At 43.2% G+C, this 24,746-nt stretch overlaps 1 protein-coding gene across 1 annotated transcript in view; it reads left to right on the top strand.

Annotated features, from left to right (window-relative positions):
* FBXO34 (F-box protein 34) overlaps positions 1-20,980 on the top strand; it is a 38,092-nt gene extending 17,112 nt beyond the window's left edge. The window contains exons 2-3 of the mRNA XM_075330769.1: positions 15,393-15,548; positions 18,025-20,980. Of these exons, the coding sequence (XP_075186884.1) occupies positions 15,481-15,548; positions 18,025-20,131 (2,175 nt within the window). The 5' untranslated portion in view covers positions 15,393-15,480 and the 3' untranslated portion in view covers positions 20,132-20,980. The remainder of the gene's footprint in view (positions 1-15,392; positions 15,549-18,024) is intronic.
* The last annotated feature ends 3,766 nt before the right edge of the window (positions 20,981-24,746 follow it).

The raw sequence follows: 24,746 nt of genomic DNA, 5'->3' as shown, positions 1-24,746 counted from the left end.
CACTGTTATGAGCTAAAAATAAAACCTACCATTCCCCCCCCCCCCCCCCCCCCTTTTAAATGTTTTTACTTATTGAATCGAGTGCACTTGGTGCCCCACCTAAATCTGATAACACAATGCACATTCATGTCACTCCTCCATACATCTCTGTGGCTGTAGTTACAGATAAGTGCCGGCTCCGCACCCTTCTGGGTACTCCTCCTGGTACTGGCCCATCTTCAGGCAGCCGGGGAATTTTTTGTCGTGGCATGGACACTGGCGTTAAAGTGAAGAGGGTAAATTGTCTTCTTGGAGGTGCCAAGCAAATGTTTGTTCTTATGCCATCCGTGTAATGGGCACATAATCCAATTTTGATATAGAGATTACCAGCTTGTGTCCTACAGCAACCTGTGATTATTAGTTTGTATATACCTGTAAAATGGGTAGAGATGCATGGGTAGCGCCGTATTTCATCCATAATAATGGGCAGTGGAAGGTATGGAGCAATGCTCTATTCATGGACTAAAAGAAAAAAAAAAACCTAAACATGCACACAGCCCCGTAGACTGACAGGTGTATGTGTCCCCTGCCAAAATATGTAATGTGTATGGATTGCTGTCACTGTATGCGGCCAGGTGTGGGACGCGCAGTGTGTAGACAGGATAGATGGTCTGTGTCTGATGGAGGTGGCTAAGGAAAGCTGCGCGGATCCCGTCATCTAAGGTGCGCCTGTCACCAGTATAGTCTCTTTGTAGGAAGTCATGTATGGACTAGCAGAGGGTACGGGTCCTCTGGGGGGACCTGGTATTCCACACCCTTTACAATGCTGAATAGAATAGTTTTTGCATAATTGTATAAATTGATATACATCATCATTTCTATACACTAGACTGAATGCAGCCCTGTAGAGGGAGACTTGCCATTGCTCGATCATACCCTTTTTTTATATATTCTTTTTTTTTTGCAGCTCTTTTATTATGAATTTTACAGAAGGGAATAATAAAGTTAAAAAAAAAAAAACCCCAAACAAACCCTGTTCTTTACTTGCCCTCCCCAGGTCATGTGCTGACTTACCATTGAGCCCGTACACCGCCCTGTAATGGGGAATGTACGGACCATAGACTTACTATTGAGCCCGTACTCTGCCCTGTGATGGGAAATGTATGGACCATAGACTTACTATTGAGCCCGTACACCGCCCTGTAATGGGGAATGTACGGACCATAGACTGCCCTGTGATGGGGAATGTACAGACCATAGTTACTATTGAGCTCGTACACTGCCCTGTGATGGGGAATGTACAGACCATAGTTACTATTGAGCCCGTACACCGCCCTGTGATGGGGAATGTACAGACCATAGTTACTATTGAGCCCGTACACCGCCCTGTGATGGGGAATGTATGGACCATAGACTTACTATATCTGGAGTCAGGCTCTCAGTCCCTAGATCATGCTGCTCTTAGATTACATAACACCTGCTGACAGATTCCCTTTAATCCATGGGTTGATGTACAGATTTACACTCCTAATAAATGATTCTTGTAAATCATAGACGTCTGTATTCCCCAACAATGATGTGACCCTTTCTCCGGGATGTGCGTCCATTTTCAGAATTGCCAGTGAAGGCAATGCCTGCATCTCCATTACTCATTTTTTCCTATATCCTAGTAGCAGATTCCAAGATTGTTTTAATGTGGTATACACCCATTTTATTTGGCCGACTTCTCCGCTGCCACGAAAATAAAGTGGATTGTTCTCAGTGTGTGTGTTCTTTGGCAGGGTTTGTAAGTACCTATAATAATACGACCGTAATCTTTTGGCCTCTTTGTCATAGTATCTGAATGACCGAATTAACAACTTGCAAAAGTGTGATTCCTATTAATACCGTAATACACATTGTTTACAGGGAAAAAAACGGCCACTCCATAGTTTCTGGCTGGTATTGCAGTTTAGCCCAATTCTGAAAGAGCAGAAGAGCCAAATGACTGTCCAAACTGTGATACTGATGGCTTATTCTTAGGATAGGTTGGGATCCGTCAACAGACACCCACATTACACAGACCCTCAGTGGGTGGAAGCAACCATTGTAGGGCGTCAGAACACCCTGCACTATAGTGGCCATTCTCAGGGATGAAGTGAATGGGAGCTGAGCTGCACTTTTAGAGATTGGAGCTGTGCTGTTCCTGCTATGAACACTGTTACCTTTCCGACCGGACGGTTGATAAGTGCAAGTGCAGTGTGAGCCACCCAATGATCTGATATTATTTGTAGGGTAGATAAAGGTTTGGATAAAACCTTAAACGTTTCGTCCAGCATTATGGAATGACCTGGTCAATTATTTTAGTTTTTTTTTTAGTTTTTTTTTTTTTTTTTTTTTCTTCCCAAATCAGTGGCCATGAAAAGAGCAAATCACATGCGCCCTTTTTAGATGCTCCATATTAATCATTGGAAGTTCAGTGACTTTGGCTTATGTGCATGATGCTATTGGGCCCAGGACAGTGATGTGACCCAGATGATGGTCTGTGCCGATGTATGAGGGGCTGCTAAGTCTTCGGCTTTACCCAGAAAGAAACGAGATAGGATGATGAAACTTTAAATTTATTCCACATACTCTCCACTGATGACAACACACTTCTTACATCGGTATTCCAAGTTCTGTAAGCCTAGCAAAAAGGATTTTGGTTGTGCCTCCAATCAGGCCTTAGTAGCAGCCATAACCTCAGAAATGGTGTGCAATCTGGTACCCTTGAGGTGTTTCTTCAGGTTTGGAAACAGATGATAGTCGGAGGGAGCTAGATCTGGTGAATAAGGTGGGTGGTCAACCAGATTGAAGCCCAGCTCTGCCAGTATTATCATGGTCGCTTGTGCAGTGTGAGCGGAGGCATTGTCTTGCAGGAACAAGATTCCTTCGGATAGCTTGCTGCACCTTTTGGCCTTCAAAGCTGCCTTCAGTTGGTCCAAAAGTTCAATGTAATACCTTGCATTCATGGTGGAACCCTTTTGAAGGTAGTCCACTAGCAGAACACTCTCCTTATCCCAGAACACAGATGCCATAACCTCAGTGGCTGATTTTTGCACCCTGAACTACTTTGGACGAGGAGAACCACTGTGCCTCCACTTTTTTTTTTTTTTTTTTTTTTTTTTTTTTTTTTTTACTGCTCCTTGTTTTCAGGGTCATACAAATAAATCCAAGTCTCATCCATAGTGACCAGTCGCTCCAGGAAGTTCTTATCAGTCTGGAAACGCTGACAAATGAACAAGGAAGTTGTCACTCGCTGCTTCTCTGATCTGTTGTCAAACATTTGGGGACCCACTTTGCAGATCACTTCCTCATGTCCAAATGTTCATGGATAATGACATGTTCACGGGCAATCCCCATGATGTCTGCTATTGCTGTAGCTGAAATTCATGGGTTCTCCAGTATGAGGTTGTGCACAGCATCGACGATCTCCAGAACAACCACACCGGGCATCCAGGACGTCTCATCATTGGGGCTGAAGTGGCCCGTTTTAAATTTGGCAACACAGTTCTTATATGTGGAATATGAAGGGCATTGATCCCCCAATGTCTGCGACATATCACCATGAATATCCTTTGTGGACTTTCCGTCCAGAGACAAGACTTTTATCCCTCCTCTGCTCTGTTTCTGTGAATATCACATTAGACTCTGCCATTTTGTTTTCCTGCGTGCGTAGAACACTGTTGCCATAAGCAACAAACACAAACAACCTATATTAGACACATAAGGCATTCATGTGATGTAACATTACCATAGAAACAAAGATCGCAAAGACTTAGGCCTAAGGGTACTTTCACACTTACGTTTGGGGGGGGGGGGGGGGGTTGGCAACGCTGAGTGTAACGTTATTTGCTTGCGTCAAAATGACGCTGACCAGCGGATTCCGTTGTTTCCGTTTAAAATTTATAATGGCTCCCTATGGTAGCGGATTCTGTTACAAAGTGCTTTACAACAGAATCCACTGCTGGATTCTGCTAATTTCTACTGAGCATGCCCAGAATGAAAAAAGAGCAGACGCATTCTGTTAGACGGACGCCAAACTGATGCAACGGGTCAGTTATTTCACAGGAATCAGCTAACTTATTCCTGTGACATGACGGATCCGTTGCATTCGTTGACACCACAAAAATAACGGATGCGTCAAAACGACGCAGCAACGGACCCAACAGGTGTGGCCACACGGTGAGAAAAACGGTGCGAGTGGAGTGCGATAAAACATCGCATTCCACTCAGACCAATTTTAGCGTATGTGTCGGACTGAGAAAACAATCGCAGCATGCTGCGACTAATGCGAGACTCTTTTCTCTTGCACCCATTCAGGTCTATGGGGCGAGAGAAAAATCGCTCTGCACTCGCGGTACACCGGTGTAATGCAAGTGCAGAGCGAGAATGGTAAAACGGGCTACGGAGGAAAGAGGGAGATAAATCCCTCTGCAGCACCTGCCCGCCCCCCGCCGCTAAGGTCCGCTCGCACGATCGGACCTCAGTCGCAGGGACACACGCATGACACTTGGCTCTACTGTGCTGCCAGCGTGAGCAGATGTCATGCGAGAGGATCGCAGTAGATCCCCATGTGGCCCCGGCCTTATCAATAGCCCCTTGTATCTGGCATCAGACTGCTAAGCAACACAAATACATTGCACTAATCTGTCTGTATCCAATGAGGTGTAACCGCAATCTTCTCCCTTACCTTGTGTTAGTGTATATGGCGCCATGGATATGGCCTTTATAGCCTGATTCCTGTCCTTCTTTTTTTTTTTTTTTTTTTGTTTTTTTTTTGTGTTTTTAAGTGTTAAGATGGTAGTAATGTACCTACTGGTCGCCGTCTTCTCTTTGTCCCTTGTGGCATCACGTCTCCAGTTCTGTAACTTGCCCCCTCATTGTGTGGAGCTCAAATAAGGACAAATAAGCCAGATCAGATCTCATACTTTGCACTGACGAGGGGCAATCACACCAAAACACCGTGTCTGCAAATTGGGATTCTGATCTTGCATTAAATCCTAAGTCTTATGAAAAGGCTTGCTTAAAAAGCCACTTTTGACTTTTAGGATTGCTACATCCAATACGTGACGCTAGAGTTCGTCTTTCCTCTCTGGAGGGACAATTTGAATATTTCGGCAGGACACAAATTAAGTCACGTGACTTTGCTGAAGCCAGGAAAACACATTGGACCGGCAAGTGTATGGTGGTGTTGTTGTGGTGTTTTTTGTTTTGTTTTATTTTTAACTATCATCATTGCAAATAGACACAGGATCCCTTACAAACGAGCAATTAAAAATGACCGGAATGTGCACACGCTGCAGATTTAGGTTTAGAAATTTTTTTTGCACGAAAAAAACGCATCTTACGCCAAAAAAACACCAAAAAAGCATGCGTTTTTGAGGTGGTTTTTTTTTTTTTTTAACTCCATGTGTGAAAGGGCTAAAAAAAAGCAGGAAAAAAAACGCCTAAACAATTGACATGCTGCAGATTATTTTTTTTTCTGCATCCCAAACTGCAAGGGTAAAAAGGAGCGCCATGTGCACAGCACTTCAGTCAATGACTTTGCTGATTTAGACGACAATCTGCACCAAGAAACTCGGCGTGCGCACACAGCCTTAAAACTGCTGCAAAATTCATAGGTTGCATACTTTGCAAAGATCAAAATTTCCGGAAGAGCGCCATCATGTTGGGCGTGCTGGAGATGTGAAACCTCGCAGCTTGCCGTAAAATTGATTGTCAAGGACTCAACGGGCGCAACTTATAACGTTGGTTCACGCTGGAGTCGTAGCCCCCGCAGAATGTTTTTACTGGTAGGTAGTACAGCATGCAGCCCCTAATTAATGCATTTAATATAGATTTCAGCCACCTACGGCGCTCCAGCTGTTGTAAAACTACAACCCCCAGCATGCCCTGGTAGTGTACGTTGGTGGTTTTTGTCCCACTTTACAGTAGACTGAAAATAAGGCCCTGTTTGCTTTCTATTGAAGTCACATAAAAAGCCAGATCTTAGAGAGCCCTTGTCTCCGGACATTGTGATGGCTGTGTCTAGACGCTGTGACCTTTGCACGTGTGGAAACCGAGGTAATAATGCTTTATAGTCAGTACTGAGCAGTAAATGAGGGATGAGGCCGAGTGCATGATTGTAGATCTGACAGATCTGCTACAATAAAAACTACACTGTACCGCCAAATCATCCACATAGTGCCTCCGGAGAAACGTGACCCCTACACAAAAACACAAATGAGGTTCATTTCAGATCACTGCTAGTGTGAACAGGGCCAAATCCATGAGTGCAAGTCACCTAAAATCTGCAAGTTGGCTATTAGCTTGCAGTGGAAGAAAGTCAATTGAGTGCTTTGTCCGTGGCTGGGAAGCTGCTTTCTGCAACAGAAAGCTTCTGACTTTGCTTTAGGGTACATTCAGACGATGAGCATTTGCAGCAGATTTTCCAAAAAGGGAACTTTCCTAGTACTGTAAACCGCATTATGTGAACAAGAGCTTTGGTGTGCAATGGAATATCGGGCACACTAAAGGGTACTTTACACGATCGTACCCGACCCCCGTTGGTTGTGCGACACAGGCAAATCGTTGCCCGTGGCGCACATCGCTTACCCCCGTCACACGCACTTACCTGCCTAGCGATGTCGCTCTGGCCGGCGATCCACCTCCTTTCTGGGGGGCGGGTCATGCGGCGTCACAGAGACGTCACACGGCAGGCGGCCAATAGGAGCAGAGGGGCAGAGATGAGCGGGACGTAACATGCCGCCCACCTTCTTCCTTCCGCATTGCTGGTGGACACAGGTAAGGAGATTGTTCCTCGCTCCTGCGGTGTCACACATAGCGATGTGTGGTGCCACAGGAATGACGAACAACATCGCTAATAAGCAGAGAACGATTTTTGGTTTCAGAACGACCTCTCCGCGGCAAACTATTTTGACCGCTTTTGCAGGTTTTTTTTGTTATATATACGCTCGTACTTGTCACACACTGCGATATCGTTAATGAAGCCGGATGTGTGTCACAAACACCGTGACCCTGACGATAATTATATCGCAGTGTGTAAAGCCCCCTTTAGGCTACATTCACACATCACATCAGTTTTTTTGGCATCCTGCACAATCCGGCGTGTGCCTGATGCAACGGATCCGGCGCAGAATATGCAAAAACTGATGCACCTGATCTTTTTTTCTTTAATTGATCCAGTATACCCTGTTGGTGACACGGATCCGGTGCATCCGTTTTTTGCATCTGTTTTGTCCGTTTTTTTGCTGGATCCGTTTTTTTTCAATGAGTTGGAGCATGCTCAGTTTAAAAAAAACGGATCTGGTGGCCGCATCCATTTTTTTGTCATATTGCGCCGGATTCGGCGTCCATAGGCTACTATTGTAAATCACGCTGGATCCAGCGCGCTACATTTTTTTTCAGAGACAAAAAATGTTCAATGAGACGTTCCATCCGGCCACCACATTGAGTAATTACGCCGGATCCGTCAAAGGCCGGATGGAACGCAAGGCCATCAGGCACAATCCGGCGCTAATACAAATCAATGGGGATAAAACTGATCCGGCGCCGGATCTGTTTTATCATTTTTTTTTTTTTTTTTTGTTTTTCCGGATTGTGCCTGATGGGGAAAAAAAACTGATATGTGTGAATTTGGCGTAAGCTATGCCCTTCTATCCCCCATGTTCAGGATAATGGTATAAAGGCCCTTTGCAGGATTTAACCCCCAAATTCTATGTGCCCTGTAGCTTTGTAAACACAAATACCATTACATGTTCAGTCTCTTCAGTCATAAACCATGATTTCTCAGTAATGGAGCAAGTGCTTTATAAAGCATTAAACACTTCTCAATTCTCCGGCACTCCAGCTCTATCCCCTGCCCATTTCTCAGTAATGGAGGAAATGCTTTATTTATCACATGAAGCACTTCTCAAGCCTCTGTCACTCTAGCTCTATTCCCTGCCCCGTGTTGCCTCTGCTTCCTCCTGTGTGACTGATGGCTCCTTTGCCTGAAGCTACACTGAAAGGATCCGTCAGGCAGGAGGAGGTGATGGCGGCAGTGCTGGGCAGGAAATAGAGCTGGAGTGACGGAGGCTTGAAGTGCTTCAATGCTCTAAAGAACGTCAGCCACATTTACTTATCAATTCAAAGGCAAATTTATCTGATGAATGGACTACTTCATCTAAACATCCATGAATGGCCTATGTGTTCACTGTGTTTTTTTTTTTTTTTTTTTTTTTTTTTTTTTTTTTAATTATTGTGCGTGCATTGTAGTCTAAGGAGCTGGTCCCATGTTCCCTTTTAGGAATATTAGATAAATAACGCTGTGCCCTTCTATTCCCCATGTTCATAATGGTATAAAGGGCCTTTGCAGGATTTCACCTCCAAATTCTATACGCCTGTAGCTTTGAAAACACAAATACCATTACATAGTCAGTCTGTTCAGCCATAAATGATGATTTCTCAGTAATGGAGGAAGTGCTTTGTCGCATTAAGCACTTCTCAAGCCTCTGTCACTCCGGCTCTATTCCCTGCCCAGCACCGCTGCTGCCTCCTTCTGTGTGACTGACTGCTCCTTTGCCTGAAGCCACACTGAAAGGAGCTGTCAGGTAGGAGGAGGCCGCGGTACTGGGCAGGGAATAGAGCTGTAGTGACGGAGGCTTGAATTGCTTCAATGCTCCAAAGCACTTCAGCGTCATTTACTTATCAATTCAAAGGCAAATTAATTGATGAATGGACCATTTCATCCAGATATCAATGAATGGGCCTCTGTGATTTTTCATTGTGTAGGCATTATAGTCTAAGGAGCTGTTCACATGTTTTTGTTTTGTGGTTTTGTTTTTTGTTTTTTTTTTGCATATGTGAGTACTCTCGTACATCTGAATGAGGCTCGAAAGGTATTGCTGAGCTCCTCTTTTTTGTGCATACAAGTAGTCTAGGTTGAAATTCTACTGACAGGTTCCCTGTAGTGTGTGTGTGTGTGTCTGTGTGTGTGTGTGTGTGTGTCTCTCTCTCTCTCATTGTGGTGGAGTCTGAGTCGGTATAAAATGGACCAACTCTTAAAATAATAAATTGGGTACAACTGTTAAATGCAGAATGTGCTGAATAATTTTTCATAGGAATTTGGGAAAGTTATGAAATGTCCTATAAATGTCTGTTCTATTCCTGATCTAAGGCTGCATTCACAGTGTTATTGCTGCGTCTTTTGAGGATATGTTTTTCAGCTGCAAAATTTTATTTTGCCTGTCCTAAAGAGTATGTGTAATCGCAGATGGCATTTCTGCTTCAATGAAACAGACACAGCTATTGGAAAATAAAATTCTTCTGGCAGCTGTTTATGTGGACCCAAGTCATTGTATACTGCTTGATGATCAACAGCTTACTAAAGGGAAAGAAGCTCTGAGGTAGCAGTTAGGATGAGCGGCTACAGGACTGCCAGGCGCAAGAGGACTAGGGGCCTGACAGTGCTACTGCTGCCATATCTTCAGCCTCATCAGATGAGGAGTTTAACTTTGACAAGTTGCCGCAAGGAAAAAGATTTCACTCCGTCTCTTTTCGCGGCATATTGACCAGATTTCAGCAAAATTTTTCACTTGCTCTCAAATAGTAAAATTCAACCGTTCATCAAAACTGACTGTGCATGAGGCATTTCCTGTATACCCGGAAATTGTTAGAGATGTTGCCCATGTGGTTACGGCTTTGCCTCCAACCCAAGTTACTGTAGAGAGGTTGTTCTCTAGCCTTTAATATTATTAGCCTTTAATATTATTAGGTCAGATTTGAGGTCATCTATTAAGGAGGATCTGATGGAAGCAATTCTATATATTAGCTGTACTATCCGGCTTCGCCCGGGTTAATAACTGCTGTTAACAAAATAGAATATATTAACAAAAATGTATTCTGCACACAAAAACCACAAAACAAATAGATAGAAATGTAATTATTAAAAGGCAAAAACTAAGCTAATAAAAGCATTTCACAACATATATTTCAACACCCCAGATATTTCACACAGATTTCACTAAATTGGTCAAGTAATGTGCTCAGTTAGTCTCTTTGCCCGGTCTGTCTCTTTGCCCGGTCTGTCTCTTTGCCCGGTCTGTCTCTTTGCCCGGTCTGTCTCTTTGCTCATCTCCATTGACATCTTATTACCTCACATATCAGCTGCTTATACTATGAATATCTTTTGTTCCTATAGCAACCACTCACAGCTCCTACTAATAACCTGTAGTTCCAGGCTCCATTTACTTTAATGGAGGCATGTTTTTTGGAGCGTAACTGTAAAACGCGGGGTTAAATTTTCCTGTCAAAACTGTGTACGATGTTCCCTGGGTCACATGAGGTGTCTGTGCAAAATTTTGGGATTGTAAATGCGACGGTGCGGATACACTTTTCCCCCAATATGTAGATGGGGGGGGCAAAATTGATTGGTAAATTGGAACGCACAGGGTTAAAATTTCACCGCACAACATAGCCTATAACGCTCTCGGGGTCCCGACGCGTAAGTGTGCAAACTTTTGTAGCTGCCACTGTGCAGATGCCAATCCCGGACACACACACACACACACACACACACACACACACACACACACACACACACACACACACACACACACACACACACACACACACACACACACACACACACTATATAATATGGTGTGTGTGTGTATGTCCGGGATTGGCATCTGCACCGTGGCAGCTACAGCCACAAAATCACAACATTTTGCACACTCGCACGCCTGGACCCCAAGAGCATCATGGGCTATGTTTTGAGGGGAAATTTTAACCCCACGCGTTCCAATTTACCAATCAATTTTGACCCTAATAATGGGGAAAAAGTGAAACAAAAAGTGTTGGGGGCAAATCGCGCATTCCAATTTACCAATCAGTTTTATCAGGGACAGTCTTTGTAAATCAATTCCAACTACTTTCAATCTCCATGCTTTTCTCATGGTCAACTTTGTGGCCTGTTAAAGAGTTGGAACAGCCAAAAATCTGTTTCTCTGCACCTGAAGGAACTAAGAATGTCGTCTATCAAAAGGCTGTCGAATAAGCAGTAGAAGATTACTTCACATTACTTGGCCAATTTAAATAAACAATTTAATAATTATATTGATATCTACGAGGGGCGATACAAAAGTAATTGGTTATTTCTATTGCACACAAATTTAAAATAAAATGTTTTCTTCTCTTAGGTACCCACTAGTCCAGGAAAAAAAGATCACTTAAATAGGCCCTGATTCCCGGGAGCTACATTCATTTGAATATGAATTGCCGAGGAGTGAACATCAAAATAGAAAAAAACGAGCTCAGAGCTGTCATCAAATACCTCTGCTTGAAAAAAATGACTACCAAAGACCTATACATTCACTTGGTAGAAACATTGGGGGACTCTTCTCCTCCATATTCCACAGTTGCACGCTGGGCCAAGGAATTTAAGCTGGGAAGAACATCGACGGAAGATGAACCTCGTGAAGGACGCCCATCCACGTCCCTCAATGAAGAAAACGTGAAAAAAGTTGAAGTTGTATTGGCAGATCGAAGAGTGACTATCAGGCATGTAGCTGAGGTCACAGGGATCTCGTATGGCGGTATTCAAAGAATCCTTGCAAAAGAATTGCATATGAGAAAGGTCTCCGCGCGTTGGGTGCCAAAAATGTTAACCGAGCAAAAGAAGAAACAAGTTGACATTTCAATAGCAAATCGAAAAGTTACAAGCAGACAAGGAGAATTTTTTTGTCATGTTTTTTGACCATGGACGAGACATGGATCCACCACTTTGATCCCGAAACTAAACCACAATCGATGACATGGAAACCAGCCGACGAACAGACACCAAAGAAATTCAAAGTGTCAAGCTCAGCAGGGAAGGTTATGGCGTCCGTTTTTTGGGACGCTGAAGGAATTATTTTGGTGGACTATTTGGAGAAGGGAGCCACTATTATGGGCTCCTACTACGCAGAACAAATAAGATTGCGGGAGGCTATCAAGGAGAAAAGGCGCGGCAAACTGCGGGCTGGAGTGCTGTCACCAAGATAACGCACCGGCTCACAAAGCTGCAGTTGCCATGGCAACCATTCAAGAAGCGGGCTTTGAACTGGTGGAACCCCCCCCCCCCTCCCCCTATTCGCCAGATCTAGCCCCAATTGACTTTTCTCTTTCCTCGCCTCAAGGAACACCTCCGGGGCAAGAAATTTTAGAATAGCGACGTGATAACCGCTGTTGGATTTTTTTGAGGGTCAAGATCAAGAATTTTTTTCGAAGGGAATTCTAAGTTTAGAAAAGAGATGGACTAAATGTATAGACTTGTTAGGAGACTATGTAGAAAAATATGTATATTATTTTATTTATTTTTTAATATATTCATTGTGTTTGTTATTGATTATCATTACTTTTGGATCGCCCCTTGTATTTGTTTTGTGGTTTTTGTGTGCAGAATACATTTTTGTTAATACATTCTGTTTTGTTAACAGAAGTTATTAACCCGGGCGAAGCCAGCGCGCGTGTGTGTGTGTGTGTGTGTGTGTGTGTGTGTGTGTGTGTGTGTGTGTGTGTGTGTCTCTTATTCTATCATAAAAATAATTAAATGTCTGATGTTCACATTGTACTACAATACATTTTTCACTTAAATATAAGCAATATTTGTGGGAGTTGGTGCAAGGGAAATTGAGGAGTCAGGCTTACCGACTCCACAGCCGTGTGTGTTGGCGATATGCACAGACTGCTTTGGGGTCCGGCCTCCGATCCGGAGGCTTTTTACATGCGGTCAGTCTTTCTTTTTTGCTGCATACCATGTTGATCAGTACAGTGTTGTTGACTCCTCTGTTTACAAACCATGAAGCCTAATATCTATTTTAAGATCAAACACTATATGAACCAGTCCGCAGGTGTCCTGCACTAGTTCAGGGCTGTAAAAATAGGAGTTGAGCATAGACTTGGCTTCGGGGAGTGGTCCTGACCTCCCACTTGCTAATCCGTGTTGTAAAGTAGTTAACCCTCCCTTTGGAAGTTGACCATTGATTAGTTTTCGCCTTTTCCCCGGTTCCTCTTCCTATTTTTCTTTGTATCACTTTGATTTGCATCTTTTTGTCCTGTCTTGTTTGTGGCTTGTTCTGTGTAAGATGCCTAATTTTCCAATGTGAAGGGAAACGCATGACCCCGGCCTCAGGTGACTTCTTGTGAGTCTTCATCCCGTCCATCCACCTGTGATATGTACTGTCCCTTTTAAGAATTCGTCCTCCGCTTTAATCCCTTGTATGGTTGTATTTCACAACCTACTAATCGTTCCCTGTGACGCCTCTTGAAAACAATTTTGCAGTCATTCGGATTCCTCCCTGATTTATTACACACCGGCACCATCACCAGATGACGAGGTTTATATGATTAACCATAAAGTACACCCGTTCTTTATCCATTTTATTACATTGCCAGGAAGGCCAAAGTCCCCTTTCCCCTGGATAGGCTGGCCAACGCTACTTATCTGCAGGTTGGCATCCTTCTATGGAGAATCTACATGATGTGCCATGAATGTCTGATAGACGCGTTTTAGTAGAGTAAAATGACCTGATAATTTAGTGATACAAGTAATTTGGTATTCTGTAGAGTGACCAACTACTGCCAGGGTGCAGATAAAGGGGATTCCCAGTCCCCGCAGGAAATTTTTAAACTGTGTACTGTACACACTGTTAGGATCCAGCTCCGCTTTCTGCTTCATGCAGTAATTCCATTGAGGAGTGGCTGAGACGCTATCTCATGACTGCAACTTTGCAAATCCCCACTGGCCGTCATAGTGGTGACTGCTGGAGTCGATGCAAAGCTAAGTCCTAATTGTGTGTACGTTACACATCGGTAGGATTCAGGATTTGCCTAAAATCTTCCTGAGGGGTGGACAATAACTTTTTAAGTGGTGCAGTATTCTGCTGTGATATTGAAGTCTGGCAAAGCTAGACAAGTTCATTCCTGCTCAGGTAGTCAGAGACTTGAATGGAGGGGCAGGGGGGCATGAACAGGGACCTGAATGGGATGATGGGGGCTGCTCTGGCGATCCACCTCTATACTGAAGGAACCATCAGTCCCCTTTCTGTATTTGCGGATAATTTGGAGATTTCATTCCCCATGGTTGCTCGTTCCATCTTCTGAATCCCCCTCACTTGTAAAATCAAGCATCGGGGTCTGTGTCCTCCTCCCCTTGTACACCGAGCGTGCCCCCGGAGTCCTCTCCTTACAGCTTTTGACAGGATCCTTTTATATCTTAATCTTGTTTACTGAAATCATTAAGAAGTTGTCGGAATGTTTTTTGTTTTGTTTTTTTTTCTTTCTGTATTTGCAAAGTTTCCCCTCTTCAGCCAAAACCTGTTTTGTCCCATGATGTAGCCATGCAGTGCAGACATTGTCCGGTTTATGGACTCTGTTTTGTCTGCAACAATATTAAGATGCTTCCTCTTTCTGCCACTCCAATATTCTCTTCAGTTCAGTGCAGGTTCCCAGTAAACAAGATATGCCTTGAGCTGGCTACTGGGCTCATATAGAAATGGCCATTTTCGTATGCTAAATATCTCCATTTTTCCTGATGGTGTAATGCATATCTATATTCTTGCATTCATTGTTTGCATTCTTTAGCATTCCAGAGTGCAGCTTTTTTTTTTAATTATACAAAGCGGTGTGTGGAGTGTCACCTACCCCGTGCCCCTCCATACAGTGTCCTGGGGACCCTCTACGTGAAATCAGAGGCATATAGGCTTTTGCGCCCAATCTTTCCATCTGGCGGCAGAAGTCTCTACCCTCATGGATGAATCCTCGTTCAGTGCTCGTGTATGGGGGAGTAGGGACAGATGTCTGTACAGATATCACATGTGCCTGGCCGCCCCATCTCCTCACCCCTGTGATTAACAGGCCTCCAGTCAGTGGCACGGGCTGGAATAGGACGTGTCGGGCCTCGGCTCCTGTATTTTTAGCCTCCTGGCAGATTCCGTGCAGTCACAAGTGTTGAGTTGTGGAAATCTTCAGTGCGGGTGTTTTTAAACCTGTTTTCTGCAGTATTCGCTTAAAATAGATCTTGTAGTGTAAACAGGGCCGGTCGTAACTACACATCACCGACGTTCCACGCTGTATAATCATTTTACACATCTTACTACTTTGTTACTGAATATGGTCACCTAACTATTGTGTAATTGCAATGTTTGTTTTCAGTGGAAATTATAATAAAAGTCCTATTGAAAGAGCAATTCTGCAGTTAGTCGTGGCAGTAAAAGTGGAACAAAGGCCTCCTCCGCGTGCCGCCCTCCTAGGGGACGGGTATTCAGTTATAGAACATGTCTTTTTTTCCATCTTGTCCATTACCTGTGGTTGGGGATGTACAGCACCGATCCGTGCGGATAAATGATCCCCTCCTGTTTGTGTTTCCACAGTTCATCACAACATTGTGACGCACGGAGCATACACCCATAACCACCATGGACTGGCTGTGACGACGCGCCTTGTGTGCAGGCAGCTAGGATGAGTTCCAGCAGAGCCGGCCTCCACAGGGAACCACTGAAACTACACTCCTATCAACATGTCAAGAGGTAAGTGTTGCCTGATCAATCGCTGTTAGAGATATGTGTATATGTTAATTATGAATAAATATAAACTATTTTTATTAATGATTATAATATTGATTAATATATTAATAAAATATTATGGATAAATATTAATAAAAAAATAGAATATATACATATATCTATGTGTATAATTTTTTGTTCATATTTTTAATAAAAATGATTAATGATTTATTGATATAAAATTATTAATAATTATATATTATCAATACATATTTTTATTAAATTATTAGTTATTATTATTATTATTATTATTATTATTATTATTTTCTACCAACCACCTCCTCCAATTGCTGCTGTTCCTCAGATTCTGGAACAGTTTTCTTTTGTGCCCTCCCATGCCAAAGTTATCCCCCCTGGTAGTAATGGTGCTAACTGGGCGTATACCGCAGAATGTTGGTTTTTCCTTTTCCAATGTCAGCCAATCAAAAACGTGGCAAACGCTCACAAACGTCACAGCTGCACGTATCTCATGGTGTTCTCCTAAAATGAAAAGTCCACGGTTGTTGTGTTCCTTGTTACTACACAAACAGAGGAGAGGAGCCGGAGCCAACTGCAGAGTTCTGGTACCCCAATATCAGGCACTGACTGCAGAGTTCTCATCATGTTCACATATGACCTTTTTCATCTCTGGAGAACACGCGGAGCCTGGCTGCAGCTGGGACCTTCTCTGGCGTTTGCTTGTTCTCCTCCTACACTGCTGCAGTTTAATGGGCCAACGTTATACAGGGGGGGGGGGGGGAGAAAGAAAACACCCATAGAGCAGTTCTGTGGTATATGACCAGCTGGTTGAAGGGAGAATTTGGAATAGAGGGGCACAAAAGCTGTTCAATTGCCACTGCTCCACTGATTCTTGGAGGGAGCACTCTTATGTAAATAAAGTTGCTTTCTTAGGAGTTTGAGGAGCAGCTAGCTGCCCCAGAGGGGTTGTCCAGCGCCACACACTTATGCACTGAGAGGTGAACAGATGTGTCAGCAGATATCTGCTAGGTAGTGATGGGCAGAACTGGACTGTAAAAGTCCGGAGCCACGCGGCTTCAAATGTGCCGAACCTGGGCCCATAATTCTCAGGGAATTCCGGCTAATGATCCAGATCCAGCACTTGGTAAATAAAAATAAACGAAAAATAAGAATGAAGCAAGCGTTTCATACTTACCAAGGCTCCGGTGTGGGTGTAACTGCTCCCGCGGCCACCCATTCACTTCCGGGGCTGCTCATTACCTTCATTGCATATGCACTGCTTTCCCCTCCCACCGGCAATCCCGGCTTCTGTGACTGGTTGCAGTCAGACGCGCCCCCAGCCTGTGTAACAGCGTCTGACTGCAGCTAATCACAGGCGCTCTCTGTGGGTCACTATCATGGTGTAAAAATAAATAAAAATGTGTGTAGGGTCTCCCCATATTACAATACCTAACACATATAAAGCTACAGGCTCTAGCCCCTAGTCCTGCGCTTATCTTGGCTGTGTATCAAAATAAGAAAAAAATTAATGTGCCTTTTTTTTTTTTTTTTTTTTTTTTTTTAGTTTTTTAAACAAAAAAAAAAATGTTAAAACAGCGTGTGGTTACCCCCCCCCTTCCCCCCAATTTTGAATCCCAGTCATGATGAAGCCAGACAGTTTTGGGCTGGTGTTCTCATGCTTATTGGGCACCCCAGCCTAAAAATAGCAGCCTACAGCTGCCCGGAATTGTTGCATCTATTAGATGTGACAGTGCTGGCTAAACACCCAGCTTTTCCCGATTTGCCCTGGTGCGGTGGCAATCTGGGTAATAAGGGGTTACTGACCGCTCACAGCTGCCACTAAGCCCTAGATTAGTAATGAGAGGAATCTGAGACCACTCTCCCATTACTAATCTGTAAGTGAGAAGAAATAAACACAAACACCGAAAAAATACTTTATTTGAAATAAGACAGAAAAGCAGTGAGCCGTGCGATCAGCGGTGACGTCATTCGGGTGATTTGCCTTTTGGTGTGTCATCCTTTTTAAATCTGTTTTGTTTTTGAAACTTCATGGTATTGACATTCGTGGGTGTGGGTTACATGTGTCTTGGATGCTTTTCCCAGATAGAAACACACTAAAAATGCATGCGTGTTTTCCGCATCTAATGCAAGTCTATGGGGAAATTCCATACAGAAAACTGACAGTTTCAGCAAAAGAAATTTGACATGCTGCAGATTTTGAAAACCGCACCGCAGGTCAGTTTACGCAGCATAAAAAACCCTTTTTTGCTATATGTAGTAGTGCTAATGCACTGCAGTGTATATCACAAGAGGTTAATGATTGCAGGTTCAAGTACCCTAAGGGGACTCACAAATACAGTATAAAAAGCGAAAAATGTTTTACAGGCAGCATAGAGGCACAGAGGGCAGGAGATTTTAATGCCATCCACTTTGCTTGTACTGTAAATCGCTGCGTTTTTGACTGTGTACATATGTTTTGCAGGGCTTCTGGAATGCATTTAAAGCCATATCACAAGATACAGAAAAAAGAATCTCTCCTAGAACCAAGATCAAACAAAGGCATGCATCTGAACAACCAAAGCTCGGCAAAAGAAGACAAGCGTAATGTGGCCACCAAGAATTGTTTACCCTGTATGGACAATCCCCCCCGCAGGCCATTGGCCACGCTGTCTCCGAACACCATGTGCAATACAGCAGGGATGAGCTCCTCCAATAGCTTTGAGGTCAAGGCCAAGAATGTTCCACCTGCGACCATCCATCAGGGAGACGAAGGAGAGGTCCCATTGGATAGTTGTGCACTCATCAAGCCCGGAAACACAAAAGAGAAGATTGCCTTTTTTGCCTCTCATCACTGCTGCAGCAATAGGAACAGCTCCATGAAAATTAAAAACACTGGGGACATGAGCGGAAGAGCTGCCAAAAGGCGAAAGAAATCTGTGGACCTCAAACGTGTAAAGAACCATCTGGAGAAGGTGCAGGAAGCGCAGAAAAAGTGCCTCCTCGCCGAGTCTTTCCCAAGTGGTGTGGAAGACTGTTCAATAAATTTTGTCACCGAGAATGATGGCATTCTTCCCGGGAGACCCCTTTCGGTGATAGAGATGGTGGCTTTTCTGGAGCAAAGAGCAAGTGCGTTACTTTCTGATTGTGCTAAACCTTTTTCCAATCCTTCAAAACCCACTGGAAATTCTAAATGTGCCCTTCCGTCCGTCTCCTTGATGGCACTCGCAGCCAGTGAAAACCGTTCTGAGAGAGACACTTCAGAGAAGGCTGAACTGGAGTCCGTGTGTGTCTTGGAAATGGTCGCTAAACTGGAGTCTGAATGTTTGAGGCACCAGACCGATCGCGATTCAGGAGGACTTTCCAGAAACAATAGTTTCAGAAGGAACGTCGGCCGGATGTTGCTTGCCAGCGGCTCGCAGCAAGGAGCGAGTCCTCCTCAAGATGATGATGCTTCTGATCCTGAAAATTACTCTGCTGCTGCTTCTGGGGTGGAGAAAAATGTCTTGCAAAATGAGGAAGACCCTTCTCCGATGAAATCATGGGAAAACTGTGCTCCACCCAAGCCTCAAGATTCTGAGTCTCTGCCGCCTATAGAAGACTTTTTTGTGGCCAACGTAGACCTTGAGCTCGTGAGAGAGACTTATCTGAAGATGAGGTGTAGGGGCGATATTGCGATAACTGTGGATCCTTGTAAATTATCTATTTCTGTCTGTATAAAAGCTGTTGAATGTGTCACTGACTCTTACGAGAGTCAGGCGGTGAATGATTGTGCAGCTGATGAAAAATCGGAGAGTTCAGATAGGATCCCTGATCCCTCCCATAAGACTGCGGATGTATTAATGCACACACAGGATATAGGACACACACCGGACAAAGCTTTATCAGGGGACCCTTCACCCGGGGTCTTGTTTTTTCAAAATGATCAAAATGAATCAACCCACGCACATGTACGGATCAGCCCTGAAGTAAAGTCGCAGGCGGACGCCCCAGAGAAACGCGTCTTTGACAATGCTCTGTGTATGCAGAATAGCTCGATGATTGCACAATACGCCGTTTCCATCTCCTCACTTGGAACCGTCACTCAGGTACTCGACGCGTCCTCCGTAAAGAGGCAGGCGTCTCACGATTTTCTCGAGACCCGATTTAAGATCCAACAGCTCTTGGAGCCTCAGCAGTACATGGCTTTCTTGCCCCATCACATCCTGGTGAAGATATTCAAGTATCTGACGACCCGATCTCTCGCTGCCCTAAAATGCACCTCCTGCTATTTCAAATTCATCATCGAACATTACGACATCCGACCGTGCGACTCGCTGTGGGTGCGGGATCCGCGCTACAAAGACGACCCTTGCAAGCAGTGCAAGAAAAAGTACGCGAGGGGCGACGTGTCTCTCTGCCTATGGCATCCCAAACCGTACTGCCAAGCTTTACCTTACGGCCCGGGTTTTTGGATGTGCTGTCACATGTCTCAAAAAGAAAGCCGCGGCTGTAGGGTGGGGCTTCACGACAATCACTGGGTGCCCGCTTTCCACAGCTTTAACCGAACGGTGTGCAAGAAAGCGAGAGAGACCGAATTCGAAGAAGACTGACACCCGCTGTGAGCAGCGATCGTACCGGTCCAGTAGACAAGCTTGATTTCATACCCCATGCTGTTTACATTGTACATAATCATGAGGTTTCTTTTTTTTTTTTTTTTTTTTTTTTTTTATGGGGTCGCGAAACTGCACATTCTTTAACACAAGAGCCTTTACTTTTTTTTTTTCATTTCTTTTAACTGGATATTTAGCCCTTGTGTAAATAAGTCCCTAAATAGATGTACATATAAAATCTATTGCGAGCTGAGGCCACCTAATCTAATGCAGCTATGGAAGTTGTTGTGGCTATAGGTGTACGTATGTATGGATGTTTTTTTTTTTTTGTTTTTTTTTGCGTGGATGTTTTTTTGTTTTTTTTTTTCTCCCCCCCCCCCCCCCCCCTTTAAGTGTCTTGTTAAATATGTATATCCTGTACGACGTTTCTAAAAAAGAAACTCTAAAAATATATAGGGCTTGAAGCATTTAAGTGTTTATCATTGGTCTAACTGGAGAGAGTTGTACTCGGAACTGGCACAAGTGTCTGAAATACTGTGACTAAGTGACTACATGAGGTGACTTATTGTATAGTGGAAACTATATGAGAGATATTGTCTGGCTTTACTTCAATAAAACGTGCATCCTGAATCATGCTGAATGCATTGGCTTTCACCTCTTTTGTTTAACAGTGTTTATTTTTGTGGGTTTTCTCTTCTTTTCTTCTTCTTCACTTTTGCACTTTTTTTTTTTATATGGCTATATACCGTGTAATACGAAGTCTCTTCATCTCGATCTTTTCGTTATAAGCTGCAATGTTTATAGTTGTACAATTTATGGAATTGTGAAATCCATTTTTAATAGCAAATCTGGTGAAATATTAAATATATAATAACTTTCGTCACCTTGTCTAATGACGTTTACTATAAAATAAGGTTTGACAGGCTCAATCGTTAATGAAATCCTAAATGGGGGGGGGCGGTCCTGTTTTATCTTATTGTCGGAAGCTGATATGCGGTGCTGTTTTGCTCCCTACACTGATCCAATACTGGTGACTGGGTATAATTATTGGGCACCGATGTCAGTGTAGCAGTGATGGAGGGCTGTATGTTTTTAGTTTTCAGGATCTCTATTGATTCCAGTGACTAAAAACCTGAGCATAGCTTTTTTTGAACTGTTTAAGACAAAAATGTTGCAGGGGAAAGTCTTAAGTGCCGCTGCAATCAGTTGGCCATCTAACCGCAGCAGCCGCTATAAGGGAATTGTCCTATTACATGCAGTCATTTAGAGCCAGTGCTGCGCTCCGCTTTGGCTTTAATGTAAAATCCCATTTAAGGCAGGACTACACGTTGACGTGTCGCGCAACACTGAAATCTCTTCCATACAGTGACATATCACGCAACGCTGAAATCGTTTCTACACCGTGCCACGCAACACTAAAATCACTTCTTCACAGCAACGCGTTGCACGAAACTGACTGCTTCTGTATACTGCGACGTGTTGTGTAACACGGAAATAACTTCTCAAAGGCAACGTGTCGCAACACTAAACTCTTTTTCCACATGGACGCGTTGCGCAACACTGAAATCTCTTCCATATGGCATTGTCTCCCAACCCTGAATTCTTTTCCATATGGTGACGTGTTGCGCAACACTAAAATCGCCTCCATACGGCGGCGTGTCGCGCAATGTTGAACTCTTACACGCGGTGACGCGTTGCGCAACACTGGAATCGCTTCCATACGGAGTTGTCTCTCACAACCCTAAATTCTCTTCCATATGGTGACATGTTGCGCAACACTGAAATCGCCTCTATACAGCGACATGTCGCGCAATACTGAACTCTTGCACATTGCAACACGCCGCACAACACTGATATTGTTTCTATATTCAGTGATACGCTGCACAACACTGAAATCGCTTCCATACGGTGATGTATCTCACAACCCCGAACTCTCTTACACACGGTGACGGGTCGCACAACACTGAAATCACTTCTACATCTAAAACGATTTGGGTTTTTTGTTGCTAGATACCACTCACTTGTCATAAACTTCAGTGCAATGCATGTGCAACTGTGAACCTTTATATATTTATTTTTAATTTTACAGCAGAATCCCAACTCTAAACTATTGCACAACAGCAAGTTGGACAAATGGGTTTCAGTTGCGCGACACGTCACCCTGTAGCCCCAGCCTTAAGCTGTGAACCTACAGTATGTCTCTGGTGCAGGATCAGGACATAGTTTTAGCTTTTGGATGTAAACAATGTTTCTTGTCACAGACTGCAAGCAGAGATCGCCAAAACAGAAGTGCATATGCCCAAAGTTTTACATTACTTTTCATTGTACCCTCATTTATGTAACCTCTTTAAAACCAACATTTAACATTACTGTGCCCCATCAGATGTAGGCCTGCTGTATTATATTAGAGAATTGCAAAAATTCTGGCCTCCCCTGGCTCTGAGGAAGTTCATTCAGTTGTCTACTTTTGTTTAAATAAAGCAGATCACAGACGGCACCAAACTAAAGTCATTTCAAGTGGCTACTTTCTGGCTTTAAGAAACACTAAAAAAAAAAAATCATGAAAACAATGTGCAGACAGTAACTGTTACTTTTCAACACAAAACGGGGGGAAAAAATGATGGAATCACTCAATTGAGGAAAAAATTATGGAATCATGAAAAGCAAACAAAAGAACCCTCCAATACATCACTAGTATTTTGCTGCACCACCTCTGGCTTTTATAACAGCGTGCAGTCTCTGAGGCATGGACTTAATGAGTGACAAACAGTATCTTCATCAATCAGGCTCCAACTTTCTCTCTTCTCTGATTGCTGTTGCCAGATCAGCTTTGCAGGTTGGAGCCTTGTCATGGACCATTTTCTTCAACGTCCACCAAAGATTTTCAATTGGATTGAGATCCGGACTATTTGCAGGTCATGCCATTGACCTTATGTGTCTTCTTTCAAGGTTTTCACAGTTTTTGCTCTATGGCAGGATGCATTATCATCTTGAGAAATGATATCATCCCCAAACATCCTTTCAATTGATGGGATAAGAAAAGTGTCCAAAATTTCAATGTAAACTTGGGCATTTATTGACGATGTAATGACAGCCATCTCCTCAGTGTCTTTACCTGACATGCAGCCCCATATCATAAATGACTGGAAATTTACATGTTCTCTTCAGGCAGTCCTCTTTTTATTGTTTAGCTTTTCTGTATGTAAATCCCACTTCCTTTAGGCGGTTTCTTACAGTTCGGTCATAGGAGGAAACTGGAGTCAATGTCTATTTGTTCCTAATTTGTTTTGTTGTGCATTTCCTGCTTTGGAAACATTGCTTTGTTTCCTGTCTTGACGTTTTGATGTCTTTCTTGGTCTACCAGTATGTTTGCCTTAACAATCTTCCCATGTTGTTTGTATTTGGTCCAGATTTTACACACAGCTGACTGAACAACCAACATCTTTTGCAACATTCCGTGATGATTTACCCTCTTAGAGTTTTGATAATCCTCTCCTTTGTTTCAATTGGCATCTCTCGTGTTGGAGCCATGATTCATGCCAGTCCACTTGGTGCAACAGCTCTCCAAGGTGTGATCGCTCCTTTTGTTTGGGGAATTAAAACTTACAGGGTGATTCCATTATTTTTTTTCCTCTCATAATTGAGTGATTCCATAATCCCCCCCCCCCCCTTCCCCCCCCCCTGTTTGGTCTTGAAAAGTTAAATGTGACTGGCTAGCACATTGTTTTCATGATTCTTTTTTTTTTTTTTTTCTTTTGTTTTCTTTAGTGTTTCTTAAAGCCAGAAAGTTGCCATTTGAAATGACTTTACTTCTGTGTTTTGTTTTTTTTGTTTTTTTTTTTTTTAAACAAATCACAGACATGGCACAAAACTAAACAACTGAATGAACATCCTCAGAGCCAGTTGATTCCATAATTTTCGCCAAAGGTTGTAGCAGCCCCCAAATGTTTGAGAAGGTCTTCATGAAGTCACAATAGAAAAGGCTAGGAGCTGATCTGCTGTTCATTAATCGGTATGATGAAGAGGGCATGTTTGGCTGGTGATAATAGCTAATCGGGAGGTGGGGGTGTGTGACCGCTGACTGGTGGTATATCGATGACCTTTATTTGTGTTAAGTCATCAGGATCCAATTAGGTGGACACCTTTTTTTTTTTTTTTTTTTTTTTTTTTTTTTTTTTGAAACATTTTTCTCATCTTCCTTGGAAAGTTAATGACCACGAACTTTACTGGGAGCGGTCACCCAGCTTTACTAGTTAAAACAAGTCTGCTTGGATATGGGTCTCTCACTATGATAATCCGTCACATTTACCATTCCGTAATACAGGAAAGCTGGAATTTTGGGGTATGGGGTTCAGCTGTATGGGCTTGTCTAGACTGTAACCTGGTGGATTTATAAACAAATCTATAGTATTTTGTTTGTTTTCTGGATCCTATTGTTCGTTTTTTGTTTTTTTTTTTACCTTAAAGGATGTTCTAAAAAAAGGAATTTTATTTTTTTTTTTTTTAATCAAAATCTGTGGATTAAACTTGGATTTGCTGCAAATATTACTCTACATATTGCAAGAAATAAAATCAAAGAAATGGATTTATAAATGTTCTCGGCCGGTCAGTGTAA

Source organism: Anomaloglossus baeobatrachus, chromosome 12 (assembly GCF_048569485.1).
Source record: "Anomaloglossus baeobatrachus isolate aAnoBae1 chromosome 12, aAnoBae1.hap1, whole genome shotgun sequence".
Classification (NCBI taxonomy): domain Eukaryota; kingdom Metazoa; phylum Chordata; class Amphibia; order Anura; family Aromobatidae; genus Anomaloglossus; species Anomaloglossus baeobatrachus.
Note: the sequence above shows the minus strand (reverse complement) of the source record. Positions and strands in the feature narration are given on the sequence as shown.